Source organism: Lampetra planeri, chromosome 27, assembly GCF_965212315.1.
Source record: "Lampetra planeri chromosome 27, kcLamPlan1.2.h2, whole genome shotgun sequence".
Classification (NCBI taxonomy): domain Eukaryota; kingdom Metazoa; phylum Chordata; class Hyperoartia; order Petromyzontiformes; family Petromyzontidae; genus Lampetra; species Lampetra planeri.
Window position 1 is genome coordinate 10,777,800 of NC_136133.1, and position 17,765 is coordinate 10,795,564.

The 17,765-nt window shown below is 57.0% G+C and overlaps 2 protein-coding genes across 4 annotated transcripts; both read right to left on the bottom strand.

Annotated features, from left to right (window-relative positions):
- Positions 1 to 743: 743 nt before the first annotated feature.
- LOC144728161 (uncharacterized) lies at positions 744 to 8,261 on the bottom strand. Of its 3 annotated transcripts, none has more exons than XM_078607494.1 (11): positions 7,494 to 8,261; positions 6,927 to 7,060; positions 6,206 to 6,338; positions 5,602 to 5,742; positions 5,309 to 5,401; positions 4,705 to 4,799; positions 4,414 to 4,555; positions 3,364 to 3,501; positions 3,012 to 3,140; positions 1,978 to 2,297; positions 744 to 1,574 (listed from the first exon to the last, which is right to left on the bottom strand). In XM_078607494.1, exons 3-10 carry the CDS (start codon positions 6,213 to 6,215, stop codon positions 1,987 to 1,989), a joined length of 1,059 nt encoding a protein of 352 aa, XP_078463620.1. In that variant the 5' UTR covers positions 6,216 to 6,338; positions 6,927 to 7,060; positions 7,494 to 8,261; the 3' UTR covers positions 744 to 1,574; positions 1,978 to 1,986. The 3 variants fall into 3 exon arrangements, with proteins under 3 accessions (XP_078463620.1, XP_078463622.1, XP_078463621.1); XM_078607496.1 differs by having other exon boundaries at positions 2,024 to 2,297; positions 7,494 to 8,260; XM_078607495.1 differs by lacking the exons at positions 6,927 to 7,060; positions 7,494 to 8,261 and having other exon boundaries at positions 6,206 to 6,578.
- LOC144727932 (uncharacterized) lies at positions 6,541 to 17,079 on the bottom strand. The gene is made up of 8 exons (XM_078607061.1): positions 17,037 to 17,079; positions 15,533 to 15,700; positions 13,296 to 13,394; positions 11,285 to 11,403; positions 9,500 to 9,687; positions 7,494 to 7,713; positions 6,927 to 7,060; positions 6,541 to 6,549 (listed from the first exon to the last, which is right to left on the bottom strand). Exons 1-8 carry the CDS (start codon positions 17,069 to 17,071, stop codon positions 6,541 to 6,543), a joined length of 972 nt encoding a protein of 323 aa, XP_078463187.1. The 5' UTR covers positions 17,072 to 17,079.
- Between the last annotated feature and the right edge of the window lie 686 nt (positions 17,080 to 17,765).

Sequence of the window (17,765 nt, forward strand, 5' to 3'; positions counted from 1 at the left end):
CACGTCGAGGTGTGGTGCGCGTAATTCCCGCCGATAAGTTAATCCCGAGCAGCCCCAGTTGGCCAGCTTGTCTTCTCGAGACGACGTGAACAGGCATGTGCCAGGTGACCAAGAGGGAAGAGGAGAGAGTGGCGTCTCACCCTCCCCGTGAGGTCGACGGGGTGGGCGTGGAGCCCCACAGCATCTGCCAGTCATCTCAGTTAAACCATGGCACCCGGGTCTGTGCCATGACCTCTCCTACGAGCCAGCCTGACACTTGACGTGGCCTTAAAGTGCACATAGCCTGGCACAAGCGCGGTGGTTACGTTACCGGCAATGAGTGGCGAATAGCAGTTGTGTGTGTACACGTTTGTTGAACTTCTTTTACACAGTACGTAGCCATACCATCCCCGTACAGGCGTACACACACATCAGTGCAATAACTGGCACATCTGCTGCATAGGCCAATTATACTATCAATAGACCAGGGCTCTGGGTTATTCGTGCTTTTGGAGATCCTGAGCACTGTTCATGATGGTGGGCAGGCCCAGGTAAAGCTATGAGTTGGAGCCATTTTCTATTCACATTGGGGTGGAATAGCAATGTCCTCTGACCCTACACTAACATGTTTGAGAAACCTTCGATGGATATACTGGAGGAATTTCCATCTGATACACACACACACGCGGCACACACACACACACGCGGCACACACAAACACGTGGCACACACAAAGTGTATTCGAAGAAGACGCAGACTCTGGATTTTGTTCCCAGCACTTTTACTGTTCCCAGCACCAAGCAAAAGCCGGGGTGTGCGTCCTCAGCCCCGCAGACAGAAGCAGGCAGCTACACGGGACCAGCGCGGTGTGCGATGCCCAGCGGTCCAAGGCGCGGTGTGCATGGGGTGGTTGTGTGCACGTGGTGTGCGCGTGGTGTGCGCGTGGTTTGCGCGTGGTGTGCGCGTGGTGTGCGAGGTGGTGAACACCGCATGGTGTGCGAGCTGTCTGCGCGTGATCGGAGTGCACTTGTGGTTTGTGTGGGTTGGTGTGGGGTGATGTTGATGTGGGGTGTTGTTGATGTTCGCTGGTGGGGAAGGTTGTTTCAGTGGTGGTGTGTGGAGTGGTCGTGTCGCGGTTAACGCGCTATGCTACAAACCCGACTACACCGGTTCGATTTACGCTTACGGCCAACACCAGTGAAGATTGTTTGAACCGGTCCTGGGCCTCCCCTAGGTCAGATCAGCCTCAATTGAGTACCTGGTGCAGTGTGTAAACATCGCCACTGGGGTGTGGTACTGACCACCAACCCGCTCGTGTGCTGTTCCGGCCTTCATAGGGGCTCGCAAACAGCAATTGCCCCAACAGTCTGTTAAGGCTATACGGGGGATCTTTGTTTGATGTTCACTGGTGGTGGTGGGTGGTGGTGGTTTTCGTGGTGGTGTGGGATGGCGGTGGATGTGGAGCAATAGGTGTTCACTGGGCGTGCGACACAGTCTCCAGGTGTGTCAGGGTTCTCTGGGTGTGCGGCAGCAGCAGCGGGTGGGTGAGTTGCTGGAGTCCGTGTGAGCAGCTCTTTCAGCTTTAAGCATTCAACCTGAAACAAAAAACCGCACCACACACAGGGTAGAGTTGGTGGTTGAGCGCGTGTGGTCAGGATGCGGTGGTTTGTGATTGTTGTAGTGGTGACGTTAGCAGTGTGGAGTGGGGCGTGTGGTAGTGTATATTGCGGTTGTTGTGGTTGGGTAATGGCGTCTGAGCTGGTGGTCGTGGTGAGGGACACATGGCGTTTGCGGTTGGGTTGTGGTTGTTGGAGCGGTCGAGTGGTTGACAGTACTGTCGAACGGGTGAGCGGGTAGTTGATGGAGGAGCGGGTGAGTGGGTGGTTGATGGAGGAGCAGATCAGCATGTGGTTGACGGACGACCAAGTGAGCGTTTGGTTTACGGAGCAGCGGGTGAGCTGGTGGTTCATGGAGGAGCAGGTGAGTGGGTGAGCTGACCACGGAGGCTCAGTGGCACTGACACCCCTCGGGCTGCTTCCCCCACCAGGAGGAGGCTCCTCCCTCCAGGGGAACCCAGCGGCAGTCACACTTGCGGCTCCACATGCGTCCCCCGGCGTAGGCCACGGGCCCCCCGGCGTAGGGCCCCCCGGCGTAGGGCCCCCCGGCGTGGGGTTCCCCGGAGTAGGGGCCCACGTTATAGGGACCGCTGACCCCCAGCTCAGCTAGGCTGGGCGCGGGGCCCCAGGGACCCTGAGCCAGGGCACCATACGGGACCCCCACGGGGTTGAAGGGGGCCCAGTCGGAGGCGGCGCGGGAGTCTGCAGGGAGAGGAGAATGTGGCAGAGGAGAACATGGGGGTGTGGTGAGCGTGTGTGCTGTTGTGAGTGTGGTGAGTGTTTGGGAGCAGTAGCGGTTAGCGCGCTGTGCTACGAACCTGGCGACTCAAGTTGGATTCTCGCTCACTGCCAACACCAGTGACGAATATCTGAACTAGTCCTTGGGCTCCTAGGTCGACTCAGCCTCAAATTAATACTTGGTGTTGTGTGTAAATATCACCATTGGGGAGACAAAGGTGGCCGGGTGTGGTGTTGGGCACCACATTCAGATAAGCCCCTCCCCCCTCCTCCCCCCTTAACTTGTATTTAAGAGCTTGTCTCTTGGAATTTTGCCTCACTTGATACAGTAAATTTAGCTGTGATGGTCCCACCTGATGACGGAGACTTGTGTTGCCTCCAAAACGTCGTGATTTTTTATTTTATTTCTATTATTATTTCTATTATTTCTATAATTGAGTTTTATAATATATTTTATTTTTTTATTTTTTTTACCTACGTGACTTTACCGGAAAAAAAAAAACTAAGAGTATGTGGTGTTGGGCACCCACCCCCTGTTAGCGAGTAGGTGCTACTCGCTAACAGCACTTGCCCCAAAAGTCTGTTAAGGCTACACGGGGGATCTTTGTTTGTATGACTGTGTGTGACTATGTGGAGGAGGAGACTGCGGTGAGTGTGTGCTGTGGTGAGCGCCCTCACTCTGCACGTAGACGGTGCGGTATCTGTCCACGGCGTGCTCAATGGCTGCGAGGGAGGCTTGGATGTTGGCCGGGGAGTTGATGACAAAGCCGATGCCAGTGGTCGGGGCGGCCATGGGGTGCCCCTCTCCTGGACGGGGGTGGACACGGTGGGGGAGGGGGGGGCACGGGGGGGGGGGGGACACGGTGGAGGGGGGGAAGGGGGGGGACACGGGGGGGGGGGGTGAGGTGTGTGTCGCACGCTCGCACACAAGAGTGCCGGGCGACACCAGCGTCCTCTATGATCGCTCGACCCAGACGCTGCAATCCCTTGACCATGACCTTTGAGCCGCAATGCCTGACCACGATCTCACCGTCGACCAGGCTGAGCGTGGGCGCTCCGTCGAGCAGCTTCCAGTCGCGCAGCGCAGAGAGCCAGCCGTCCACGGAGCTGCTCAGCTCCACCTGCAGCGGCACCACCGCCTTGCCGAACATCCGCGCGAACGAGTACTCTGAGGAAGGGGGGGGAGCGATAAGAGAAAGGGGGGCAGCAGTGTCAACACAGAGGGAGAGGGCAGATGATGAGGCATGGCCGGGAGTCAGAGCCATTCCCTGTTCACCTTGGGGTGAGACAGGGATGTCCTTGGGGCTCCCACATTATTGGATGCTACCTGGTCATCACTCTATACAAAGTTTCGGGTCTTCTTAGGCACAGTTATGCCCTCCCTTCTGTATGGTTACGACACGTGGAGCCCTTTAAAGGAACATCTGTGCTGGTTCCATACATCCAGGCTGGCCTGCCTACGATCCATCCTAGGTTCAACCAGGCTGAATTGTGTGAGGAGCTCACGGAATATTGAAAGATCTGGATACAGTCCCATCAGCTCCTCCAGCAGGTGAAGCTTTGTTTGCTGGATCATGTAGCCTACATACCCAGTCACCGCTTGCCCAAGCAGCTTCTGTTTGGTCAAATAGAGGGGGCTAAATGTGTGTGGCATGGGCTGGAGAAGAGATGGACTGATGCAGTCCAAGAGGATTTGGAGCTGAGTGGACTTGCCGATGACTGATACTAGCGGTGTTAAGATCAGCCTCTCTGGAGGAGACTATTGGGCAGTTAGAGGCAGTTGCCCTCCTACAACAGTGGAAGGTAGAAGAGCGACGCTCACAACAATGAGTAGAGCGCCGGGTGGCTAAAACTTCTAGTAGAGGGCACAGTAGAGGGGTACAGGTGGTGCATCTCAGTCAACCCATGGCCCCTGAGTGTTTCCCGTGACCTTCCAGCAGCGAGGTCTGCACACCTTACGTGGTAGCGTCAAAGGGCAATCGGCTCGGCACGTCGAGCACGGTGGCGACATCGCAACCACTCAGCGGCGATGTCGCCCGGTGGTGTCGTCGCCGGTGGGATGAGCGCATGGAAAGCTCACCAGTACGGCACCGTGGGTTGTCCTGGTAGGCGTTAGTGGCCGTCACGAAGACGACGCCGGCCGCCTCAATGGCTGCGAGCGTCTGGTCCAGGGAGTGCGGACTCAGGGGCTCCGTGTTCATCCACACTCGCACGCCGCGCGCCTGGGCCCACAGGGGCACACGGCGAACGCACGGGAGACAAGGGAGAAGCGGGTGAGGCGGGAGAGGCAGGAGGCGGCGAGGCGGCCCGTGCCCCTCGCCACGTGGCCACCCGCCCTTGCGTGCGAGCGAGTGAGGTGAGCGCGCCTCACCTGCAGCTTGTCACGCAGGGCGGTTGCCGTGGCGACGTGGACGCCGTCGTGGCTGATCACCACCCCTCCCTCGCGAGCCGCGTACACGGGGAACACTGCACGGACACCGAGAGAGCAGGTCCAGGGTCATTCTATGTCTGGTGAGGTGTGTGGTGAGGTATATGGTGGGGTGTGTGGTGAGGTATATGGTGGGGTGTGTGGTGAGGTATATGGTGAGGTGTGTGGTGTATCGTGGGTGGGGAGCGGTAGTGCAGAAATTAGTACGCTGCGCTACAAACCCGGCGACCTGAGTTCGATTCCCGTTCAAGGCCAACACTAATGAGAATTATTTGTATCGGTACTGGGCCTCCCCTAGGTCGACTCAGCCTCAAATAAGTACCTGATGCAGTGTGTAAAATATCGCCACTGGGGAGACAAAGGCGGCCGGGCGTGGTGTTGGCCACCCACCCCTTCGTGTGCCGTGTCGGCCTTCATAGGTGCTCGCAGACAGCACTTGCCCCTACAGTCTGTAAGGCTATACAGGTTATTTTTGCATCGTGGTGGTGTATCGTGGTGGTATGTGTTTGGTATGGCTGTGCTGCTGCAGCGCGGTGCGGCTTCTCACTGTGTGGGAACGTCTCCCACTCGGTCCACGCTTTGCCAAGCCGCACCTCCTGACCTGACTCCGCTACCCATAATGCACCAGGGCCAGCTCCACCTGTGGGGGGGGGGGCACAGTGAGATTTTGATGAGAGAATGACGAGTGAGTGTAAGTGAGTGAGTGTGAGTGAGTGAATGAGAGTGAGTGCGAGTGAGTGAGTGAGAGTGAGTGAGAGTGAGTGAATGAGAGTGAGTGAATGAGAGTGAGTGCGAGTGAATGAGAGTGTGAGTGAGTGTCAGAGTGAGTGCGAGTCGTACCAGGCTGGGTGCCCTCGCGAGACAGCACGTATCGTGGAGACTTCTCAGTGAGGAGGAGGAGACCAATGCCGCGCGCGGCCCCCGCCAGCCAGGGCGAACCTCCCCTCAGCAGCACGGACAGCTCCCTCGCCAGCTCCTCATCTACACCACCACCACCACCATCGTCACAGCATCATCATCATCATATCATCACCGCAACATCACAACATCATCATCACGTAATCATTGCATCATCATCACAACATAATGTTATCGTCACATCATCACAACAACATCATCACATCATCACAACAACATCAATGGATGCGGTTCCTGCGGTGTAGTGTGGTTCCCACGGTGCGGTCCATTTCCTGTGGTGCGGTGGGGTGTGGTGTGTGGCGCAGTCTGGTTTGTGGTATGGTGCGCTTTTGGTATGGTTTGTGGTGTGGTGCGGTGTAGTATGGTGTGTGGTGTGTTGGGGTGTGGTTCCCGTGATGCGGTGTGTTATGGTGTGCGGTGTGGTGTGGTGTGGTTCCCACGGTGCGGTGTGGTGTGTGTTATGGTGTGTGGTGTGGGGGGGTGTGGTTCCCGTGATGCGGTGCAGTGTGGTTTGGTGGAGGCGCACCATGGCGCATGGCGTTGCGTAGGCCGGGGTGGAAGGCGAGCTGCCACACGATGGTGGTGGCTGCGCGCCGCTCCTCCTCACGCCCACGGCGCAGAACCTGCACCGCCAGCGGCACCGCGCCCGCCTCCAACAGCTACGCAACGCACACATCACACCACACGCATCACACACATCACACCACACGCATCACACCGCATGCACCACACCGACCACACACCGCACCACATACACCGCATGCACCACACCGCACGCACCACACCGCACCACACCGCACCACACCACACCATACCACAGAAACAGGGCACATCGTCTCAGGTTAAGTAGGGTAACCTCCTCTACTCTCCCTACACATACACGCACGTACACGCACGCACACACGCGCACACACACACGTACATGCACGCACGCACGCACACGCGTGTGTCTATGGTAGTGTAGCGGTTGTGTCTATGGTAGTGTAGCGGTTCGCGCGCTGCTCTACAAACCCAGCCAGCCGAGTTCAATTCCCGACCACGGCCACCAACACCAGTGACGATTAACTCAACTGGTCCCGCGTACCTGATGCGGTGTGTAAACATTGCCACTAGGGAGACAACGGTGGCTGATCGTAGTGCTGGCTGCCAACCCGTGCCGGCCTTCGTAGGTGCTGCCACTCGCCAACGGCACTTGCCACCAAATGGCTAGACGGGGGATCTTTGTCCTTGTGTAGGCTTGAGCGTACCGGCGTGGCGCAGGCGCTCAGGCGGGCGAGGTGAGCGAGGGTGGTGAGGATCTCCAGGAGGCTGTGCCCCTCGTGCTCCAGCAGGACAGTGTTGAGCGCCGCACGCAGCCAGCTCACCGTGGAAGACAGGTGCCCTGCACCGCACACACACCGCTCACCACTCACCACATCGCTCATCACTCGCCACATCGCTCACCGCTCACCACATCGCTCACCACTCACCACTCACTACACCGCTCGCCACATCGCTCACCGCTCGCCACATCGCTCACCGCTCACCACATCGCTCACCGCTAGCCTCACCGCTTATCACTCACCGCTCACCACATCGCTCACCGCTCACCACACCGCTCACCACTCACCACACCGCTCACCACTCGCCACACCGCTCATCACTCAAGACATCGTTCGCAATAGCAATCACTGCTCACCGCTCGTGACACCTCCTATTCCACCTCTATTCCTCTCCCACACTCCATCCAAATCACTTCACTTCACTCCTCCCCCTCTCACCCCTCCCTCTGCCACCCCCCCATCCCTTCTACCCCTCCCCGAGTGGCGTCTCACCCGACTTGACGGCGTGCTCCTCGGCCGTGCTCTCGCCGAGCGCCAGGCAGGTGGTGAGCGTGGCCCCGACGCGCACCTGCGCGTTCTTGAGGGCGAGCAGCGCGCCCAGCGACGCGCGCGCCGCCTCAGTGCGCAGCAACGCGCGGTTCTGCCGCTCGGTGGCCACGTGCCACAGCGAGCTGATCGCCAGCCGCGAGATCAGCAGCTGAGCGAACGCCGTCTGTCACCGGAAGACGGCGTTCACACCACACCACATGCACCACGCCACGCCACACACCACACGCCACACACACCACACCACGCCACACACACCACACCATACGCACCACGCCACACGCACCACGCCACACGCACCACGCCACATGCACCACGCCACATGCACCATATCATGCACGCCACACACACCACGCCACACACACGCCACACGCACCATGTCACAGCACGCCACACACCCCACGCCACACACACACCACACGCACCATGTCACAGCACGTCACACACCCCACGCCACACACACCACGCCACACGCACCACGCCACAGGCACCAAACCACACCACACGCACCATGCCACAGCACGCACCACGCACATCTTGCTTGCGTCACGACTTACGAGGCGCTGACGAGCAACCGCAGACGAGTGGGAAGGCAGCAGCAGCAGCAGTAGCCACCCGGCGCGACCAACGATCGCCCAAGCTCTGCGATCCTCTAAATGTTTACATCATAATATTTTTTCCTGTAACACTGCCCTCTGGTTGGTTGGTCATGGTGACGTCACGCACTCCAACCAATCAGCGTGTGTAACGGGACTCCTTAACATAATTTATACTTTAGCACAATCGTGCAGGCTGGGTGGATGCTTGCTGAGCGTTACGTCATGTGCCCATGCCCTGCAAACGTGATGATACAAACTTCCGATAACAGTGTCACAATTTTTTTTTGTTCCTGGGTAGTAAGTGTTATTTCCTAATTGCTTATGCCTCAAAAGTACAGAAAATGGATATTACTCCCCATAAACTTTGCTTTTGTGACCAGGACAGTGATGTTGAAATTTACCTATTTTCCAGAACATTCCAGATAGATTCAGTGCTGAGTAAACTTGGAGTAACTTCTAGAACATTCTAGAACTTTGCAGTAATATAAATAATATAATAAATACCGGGGCCTTAAGCCTACCAGTTCAGTTTAGTTCATGCTGCCTAAGTGGATACATCTCTGCATTTTTCTGAGATGGCATCAAGAGGCTGCAAGCATCCGGCAGACGCATTTTGCGATGTATTTTTATAATAAAATAAAGGTGGCTATGCAATAATTAATAATCCTGTTTTGAAAATGCAAAAATTTTTTGCAACTCGCCGTCATCTACGGCCCGTTCATTAGTCCAACTGGTGATCGTGGGTCAACACACGGACGAAAGCCCCACTCAAGACAACACGTAGATAACAATTCCGTGCTAAAGCTGTTTCAACACAACGTGCAGATGCATACTCGCACTGGCGAAGCAAACCGGCAAACTTTTTGGTTTGGCAGAGGATAGTTTGGCGGAGGACAGCTGTAATCCTAGCATCACCGATGGGAGTGTGTGCACGTTGAGAGTGTGTGTGCGCGTTGAGAGTGTGTGTGTGTCAGGAGCGGCAGTGTCGCGGTTAGTGCGCTGCGCTACGAACCCGGCACCCCGAGTTCGATTCCCCCTTACACTCAACCCTAGTGACAATTATCTAAACCGGTTCTAGGCCTCCCCGAGGTCGACTCAGCCTAAAATTAGTACCTAATACGGTGTGTAAACATCGCCACGAGGGAGACAAAGGTGGTCAGGTGTGGTGCTGGCCACCCACCCTCTTGTGTGCCGTGCAAGCCTTCAGATGTGCTGCTCGCTAACAGCACTTGCCCCAAACAGTCTGTTAAGGCTATACGGGGGCAAGGAGGGGGCGCAAGGAGGGGGGGGGAGGGGTGACGAGGAGGGGGGGGGAGGGGGGGGGGAGGAGGGGTGACGAGGAGTGGGCAGCACCTCGTCATCGGCGGAGTCCTTCACTGCGGCGAGGTTGCCCAGCAGGATCTGCACTCCGCCGGCGCGGCCCAGCGCCGTGCGGAAGTCGGCGCTCAGCTGCGAGGCGTGCAGCACGAGGCGCAGCGCGGAGCCCCCCACGAACTCCAGCCCCTCGGCGTCCAGGCCCGAGAGGACCTTCACCAGAACCCCTGCACATCGCCAACATCGTCAACATCCACATCGCCAACATTGTCATCATCACCAGCCCCGTGAGGATCTCTCCCTCGTGCCTGTCCGAATCACGGTGTGGTGAGCGTGGTATGGTGTGGGTGGTTGGCGAGTGAGTGGTGAGTGTGTGGTGAGCGTGGTATGGTGTGGTTGGTTGGCGAGTGAGTGGTGAGCGTGCGGTGAGCGTGGTATGGTGTGGGTGGTTGGCGAGTGAGTGATGAGCGTGTGGTGAGCGTGGTATGGTGTGGGTGGTTGGCTAGTGAGTGGTGAGCGTGTGGTGAGCGTGGTATGGTGTGGGTGGTTGGCGAGTGAGTGGTGAGCGTGGTATGGTGTGGGTGGTTGGCGAGTGAGTGGTGAGCGTGTGGTGAGCGTGGTATGGTGTGGGTGGTTGGCGAGTGAGTGGTGAGCGTGTGGTGAGCGTGGTATGGTGTGGGTGGTTGGCGAGTGAGTGGTGAGCGTGTGGTGAGGGTGGTATGGTGTGGGTGGTTGGCGAGTGAGTGGTGAGCGTGTGGTGAGCGTGGTATGGTGTGGGTGGTTGGCGAGTGAGTGGTGAGCGTGTGGTGAGCGTGGTATGGTGTGGGTGGTTGGCGAGTGAGTAGTAAGCGTGTGGTGAGCGTGGTATGGTGTGGGTGGTTGGCGAGTGAGTGGTGAGTGTGCGGTGAGCGTGGTATGGTGTGGGTGGTTGGCGAGTGAGTGGTGAGTGTGTGGTGAGCGTGGTATGGTGTGGTTGGTTGGCGAGTGAGTGGTGAGCGTGCGGTGAGCGTGGTATGGTGTGGGTGGTTGGCGAGTGAGTGGTGAGCGTGTGGTGAGCGTGGTATGGTGTGGGTGGTTGGCTAGTGAGTGGTGAGCGTGTGGTGAGCGTGGTATGGTGTGGGTGGTTGGCGAGTGAGTGGTGAGCGTGTGGTGAGCGTGGTATGGTGTGGGTGGTTGGCGAGTGAGTGGTGAGCGTGTGGTGAGCGTGGTATGGTGTGGGTGGTTGGCGAGTGAGTGGTGAGCGTGTGGTGAGCGTGGTATGGTGTGGGTGGTTGGCGAGTGAGTGGTGAGCGTGTGGTGAGCGTGGTATGGTGTGGGTGGCTGGCGAGTGAGTGGTGAGCGTGTGGTGAGCGTGGTATGGTGTGGGTGGTTGGCGAGTGAGTGGTGAGCGTGTGGTGAGCGTGGTATGGTGTGGGTGGTTGGCGAGTGAGTAGTAAGCGTGTGGTGAGCGTGGTATGGTGTGGGTGGTTGGCGAGTGAGTGGTGAGTGTGCGGTGAGCGTGGTATGGTGTGGGTGGTTGGCGAGTGAGTGGTGAGCGTGGTATGGTGCGGGTGGTTGGCGAGTGAGTGGTGAGTGTGCGGGGAGTGGTGAGTGGGTGGTGAGTGGTGAGTGCGCGGTGAGTGAGTGGTGAGTGCGCGGTGAGTGAGTGGTGAGTGCGCGGTGAGTGAGTGGTGAGTGTGCGGTGAGTGAGTGATGAGTGGTGAGTGAGTGGTGAGTGAGTGGTGAGTGAGTGGTGAGTGTGCGGTGAGTGGTGAGTGTGCGGTGAGTGGTGAGTGAATGGTGAGTGGTGAGTGGGCGGTGAGTGGTGAGTGGTGCGCTGCTCACCCGCCCAGCCCTGTGCGGTGAGCGAGTCGGCCAGCTGGACTCGTCCACCCAGCGTGCTGCACTGCTTGAGGGAGGTGGACAGCTCCTGGCACCACCCCACGAACTCCAGGCTGGCATAGCTGCACAACAACAACATCAACAAAGATCCCCTGTGGCTGCACAACAACAACAACATCAACAACATCAACAACATCAACAACAAATACAAAGATCCCCCGTGTAGCCTTGATATAATGTTGGGGCAAGTGCTGTTAGCGAGCAATACCTATGAAGGCCGGCACGGCACACGAGGGGGTGGGTGTCGGAGACCACGCCCGGCCGCCTTACGCAACAACAGCTACACCGTGACACACACCCTGACACACACACTGACACACGCCCTGACACACACCCTGACACACATCCTGACACACGCCCTGATACACACAGTGATACACACCCTGACACACGCCCTGACACACACAGTGACACACACCCTGACACACACCCTGACACACACCCTGACACACGCCCAGACACACGCCCTGACACACGCCCTGACACACGCTCTGACACACACCCTGACACACGCCCTGACACACGCCCTGACACACACAGTGACACACACCCTGACACACGCCCTGACACACACAGTGACACACACCCTGACACACACCCTGACACACACCCTGACACACGCCCTGACACACGCCCTGACACACAGTGACACACGCCCTGACACACACAGTGACACACACCCTGACACGCACCCTGACACACACAGAGACACACACCGTGACACACGCCCTGACACACACCCTGACACACACCCTGACACACACCGTGACACACACCCTGACACACACCCTGACACACACCCTGACACACACCCGGCCATTCACACGGCTACAGCTGCCCCGATTCTGGCAGCCTCAAAGGTGCAGGCGGCGGTGGTGGTGGCGGTGGCGGTCGTGGTGGCGGTGGTGGTGGTGGTGGCGGCGGTGGTGGAGGCGGTGGTGTAGGCGGCTCCCACCGGCAGTGGTTTCGGTGAGTCGAGGCGAGGTAAAGTAGTGAGGAGTAGTTGATGCGTTGTCGTAGTGAGGTGTGATGAAGGTGCTGTGGTGAGATGCAGCAGTGAGATGTAGTGGCGAGGTGTGGTGAAGTGTAGTGGTGAGTAGCAGTGAGTAGTAAAGCGGTGAGCAGTAGTGGTGAGTAGTAGTGGTGAGGAGTGGTGGTGAGGAGTGGTGGTGAGTAGCAGTGGTGAGGAGTGTCAGTGGTGGATACCAGTGAGTAGTGGTGGTGAGGAGTGGTGGTGAGTAGCCCTGGTGAGGAGTGTCAGTGGTGGATACCAGTGGTGAGGAGTGGTGGGTAGCAGTGGTGAGGAGTATCAGTGGTGGATACCAGTGAGTAGCAGTGGTGAGGAGTGGTGGTGAGTAGCGGTGGTGAGGAGTATCAGTGGTGGATACCAGTGAGTAGGAGTGGTGAGGAGTGGTAGTGGTGAGGAGTGGTGGTGGTGAGGAGTGGTGGTGAGTAGCAGTGGTGAGGAGTATCAGTGGTGGATACCAGTGAGTAGTAGTGGTGAGGAGTGGTGGTGAGTAGCAGTGGTGAGGAGTGTCAGTGGTGGATACCAGTGGTGAGGAGTGGTGAGGAGTGGTGGTGAGTAGCAGTGGTGAGGAGTGTCAGTGGTGGATACCAGTGGTGAGGAGTGGTGAGGAGTGGTGGTGAGTAGCAGTGGTGAGGAGTGTCAGTGGTGGATACCAGTGGTGAGGAGTGGTGAGGAGTGGTGGTGAGTAGCAGTGGTGAGGAGTGTCAGTGGTGGATACCAGTGAGTAGTGGTGGTGAGGAGTGGTGGTGAGTAGCAGTGGTGAGGAGTGTCAGTGGTGGATACCAGTGGTGAGGAGTGGTGGTGAGTAGCAGTGGTGAGGAGTGTCAGTGGTGGATACCAGTGAGTAGGAGTGGTGAGGAGTGGTGGTGGTAAGGAATGGTGGTGAGTAGGAGTGGTGAGGAGTGGTGGTGGTGAGGAGCCACTCACTTGTCGCTCGCCTTCATCTTGCCCAGGAGTTGCTGCGCTGCGCTCTGCACCTTCATCGTCTGCTCCAGACTCATGGAGCCGAGCCCCATGGCGGACGAGCTGGGCCACGGGGACGGGGGGGTTGGGGACACGTGGGAGACACAAGGACAATGGTTGAGATGCCAGGTCAAACAGGGAGACACAGCGGGACGCGTGGGGACGTGGGTAGGAGACACGTGGGGACGTGGGTAGGAGACGCGTGGGGACATGGGTAGACCTGGCAGTCACCGGTGACCTGCCAGCTGAGGCCATCAACTCGCTGCACGTGGGGGAGCTGGAATATCAACTCGGGCTGAGTTCACGCGCTCCCACAAGGCCGTGCGTGACGGGGTGTGTGGGGGGGGGTCTGGTTAGCTCAGAGTGTGACGGGGTGTGGGGGGGGGTCTGGTTGGCTCAGAGTGTGACGGGGTGTGAGGGGGGGGTCTGGTTGGCTCAGAGTGTGACGGGGTGTGGGGGGGGGTCTGGTTGGCTCAGAGTGTGACGGGATGTGAGGGGGGGGTCTGGTTGGCTCAGAGTGTGCGTCGCTCTCATCAGAACAATGGGCGCGGGACGTCTCCCCGGGCGAGCACTGCCGTGTGTCCTCACTCGGAGGCACTTTGTCGATTTAGTTTTTCATTTTCTGAAATTTTTTCCTTTTTTTTTACTTACTCCTAACAAAATGTCCTCTAAGCGAGGTTCGTCTGTACACTGCGCCCTCATCTCGAGGGGCAGAGCTGTGTGGGGGAGGAGAGGGAGGAGGAGGCCAAGTTGCCTGCGGGCCGACTCGCACCGCTGCTGCTGCTCGAGGAGGCTCCGAATGAGGTTGTGGTTACCCGAGACAACCCGGCCTGTTGCTATGGTAACGGTAGAGACAGCCGCTCTTCTCGCGGTCCTCCCATACTCGGGGGAGCCACAGGGACACCGCTTTTTACGTAATCGTAGTCGTGAGGTCGATTGCTTTGTTTGTTCATATTCTCGAGGGTGTGAAGAATATTCTGACGAAAGAATTACGGACCAAAACATAACTTTAACTTTAAGACGTAAACAGGAAGACTTCTTCAAAACTACGGCGGATCGCCTGATGGTGCTGGTTGTAAATACCGGCGAAACGTGACGATACTCGAATTGTAAACGTTGTGGTGGGTTCATTATCCAACACACAACCGGTTTAGTGATGAACTCGTAACCAATTTGCACGTTTTGTTACGTGTCAACCCTTCCTAATCGGCTGTCCGGTTGTGGCGGGTTTAACGACACATTTATATTCACGCGATCTAACCCAAAGCTCTGCAGTCCTCTATATATCAAGGTGTTATCAGCTAATTAATGAGGGGAAACAACTACAAGAAAACAGACACAAGGAGACTCGGGAGAGATAGAGATATACGGAGACACAGAGACACACGAAGACACAGAGACAGACACAGAGACACACAGAGACACAGACACACAGAGACACAGAGACACGCGGAGACACAGAGACACACGAGAGACAGAGACACACAGAGACACACGGAGACACAGACACACGGAGACAGAGACACACGGAGACTCAGAAGAGACAGACACACAGAGATCCAGAGACACAGAGATACACGGAGACACACGGAGCCACAGAGACACGGAGACACGGAGACACATAGACACACAGACACACAGAGACACGGAGACAGAGACACACGAAGACTCAGAAGACACAGAGACACACGGAGACACACGGAGACTCAGAAGAGACAGACACACAGAGACACAGAGACACACAGACACACAGAGACACGGAGACAGAGACACACGGAGACTCAGAAGAGACAGACACACAGAGATCCAGAGACACAGAGATACACGGAGACACACGGAGCCACAGAGACACGGAGACACGCAGAGATACGCAGAGACACACGAAGACTCAGAAGACACAGAGACACACGGAGACACACGGAGACAGAGACACACGGAGACTCAGAAGAGACAGACACACAGAGACACACAGACACACATTGACACGGAGACACACGGAGACACAGAAACACACAGAGACACGGAGACACACAGAGACACACAGAGACACACAGAGACAGACACAGAGACACACAGAGACACAGAGAGACACGGAGACACACAGAGACACAGAGACACACAGAGACACGGGAGACACAGAGACACACAGAGATACACGGAGACAGAGACACACGGGAGAGACGAATCCGATCGCTGCTCACCTGGAGCTCGCGGCCCCGGAACTGGACGAGCCCGAGGCGGAGGAGGAGAAGCCGGAGGAGGAGGAAGAGGAGAAGGAGGAGGAGGAGGTGCTGAACGAGGAGGAGGAGGACACGGTGAAGGAGCTGGCCGGGATGGCGCCGCCCTCCATCTTCAACATGTGTGCCATTCTGCGTGGGCGGGGAGGAGTTTGAGGAGGTGGTGGATTGAGGAGGTGGTGGATTGAGGAGGTGGTGGATTGAGGAGGTGGTAGATTGAGGAGGTGGTGGATTGAGGAGGTGGTGGATTGAGGAGGTGAAGAGCCGCGTGGTGGCAGTAGTTGAGTGAAGAGGTGGTGGTGGATTGAGGATGAGCAGCGGGTAAGAGTGTGGGGTGGTCATGGTGGATGCAGGTGACAGTGTTGGTAGGGAGGTGGTAGTGGTGAAAAGGCGGAGTTTACTATGGTGGTGGTGAGGATGCGGAGGTGGTGGTGAGTTTGCGGTGGAGGAGGAGGCGAGCTCAAGACGCATTCTCATCGTCAGGGTGTGGGGGTGTGGAACGGTGGCGCAATGGTTTGTGCGCTGCGCTCGTGAACCCTGGCTTCCAGGGCACGGCCACCATCAGTGGCGATCAGTGGTGTCTCAATCGGCTCCGGCTCCTACCCTCACCACAGCACTCCTGGTTCACCATCCCGCACTAACCAGCGCGGTGAAGTATGGTCAAACAACGGCCGCGGCGTGGAGAGGCTTTCATCCAGCAGTGGATTGTGTTCAACACAAATTGATGTTCACAACGCGTTGTGACCGCCACCGCTCACAACAGCGGCTTTGTAGCGGCCGCTAGTGGCTGCAGGAGCCCTGATGGGATATCTTCTCTGTCGCGAGGTCACCGACGCGACGGCGTTCTCACAACGCGGTTCTTGTTTTAGCCTCCCCCACAGAGGCCGCTGCTGATGGCACCCCTCCCACTCTCTTCAGAGAGAGCGCCTTTTCGTTCCGCAAGGCGTGAGGCCAACTCCACAAGAGGTCGGGTACACCACAAACATTCTACACACGTTGTGAAGACGCTAATATAATACTAATAATTTAAACACGTAAGAGTGAGAAGAGGGAAAAAAATTAAACGGTAAAATAATCACAAAATGCCTGAATAAAACTACCATTCGAAATTATAGAAACAGGTCATAAGCCTTGAGTTGAAGATGATGTGGATGGTGGTGGTGTGATTCAAGTTGGTGATGTGGACCGTGAGGATGCTGATGTCGACGATGATTATGATGTTGATGGTGATACCGATGTGCTGAGGGTTTCAAAGTTTCGATGGTGAGATCGATGGTGATGATGGTGATGTTGATAGCGGAGGTGATGATGATGTTGATGGGATTGGTGGTGGTTCCGATTTTGATATTTTAGACAGCGATGCAGATTGCGATGATGATGATGGTGATGTTGCTGCTGTGTTGAGGATGTAGATGGCGAGTGTGATGATGATGGTCGTCATGTTGCCAGTGAGTTTGAGGAATCGCACCTGTGCTGGAGTTCGGGGTCCTGGATCACCTGCATGGACCCAGGACGAGCCTCCTCTTATAGCGACCCAAGACTCCTCCTCTTCCACCCTCCCCTATAGCCACCCCTACAGCCTCCTCTCTACAGCCACCCCCCCCCCCTTTGGCCAACCGTACAGCCTCCCCTACAGCCTCCCCTACAGCCTTGCCGACACCCCCTTCCACTACAGCCTTCCCTAAAGCTTCTCCTACAGCCTCGTTCCGAAAGCCACCTCCTATGCCCTCCTCCCCTGTCGCATATCCCCACTGTCGCCTCCCCTACAGTTCCCCACCTACAACCTGGTCCAACGTCGTCGCACATGCACAGAAACATGCACACGTATTCACACAAAGACGAGACAAATATTCCCCGCATAGCCTTAACAGACTTTTGAGACAAGTGCTGTGTTTGCACACCGCAGGTTCTGTGCTCAGTTGAGGCTGAGTCGATCCAGCGGAGGCCCACGACCGGTATTGACCGGGAGTTGAACTCGGGTCGCCGAGTTCGTAGCAGAGCGCGCTAACCTCTCCCCATACACATTCACACACATACACATGCTTACTAATGAACCCACACGCATGCATACATACATACACATAGGTATGCAAGCCTCACACACACGTAAGCACACACACGGCACGTTGACACCCTAACACACATAACGACACTTACACGCATACATTTATCGCAAAATGCGCACATACACAACAAC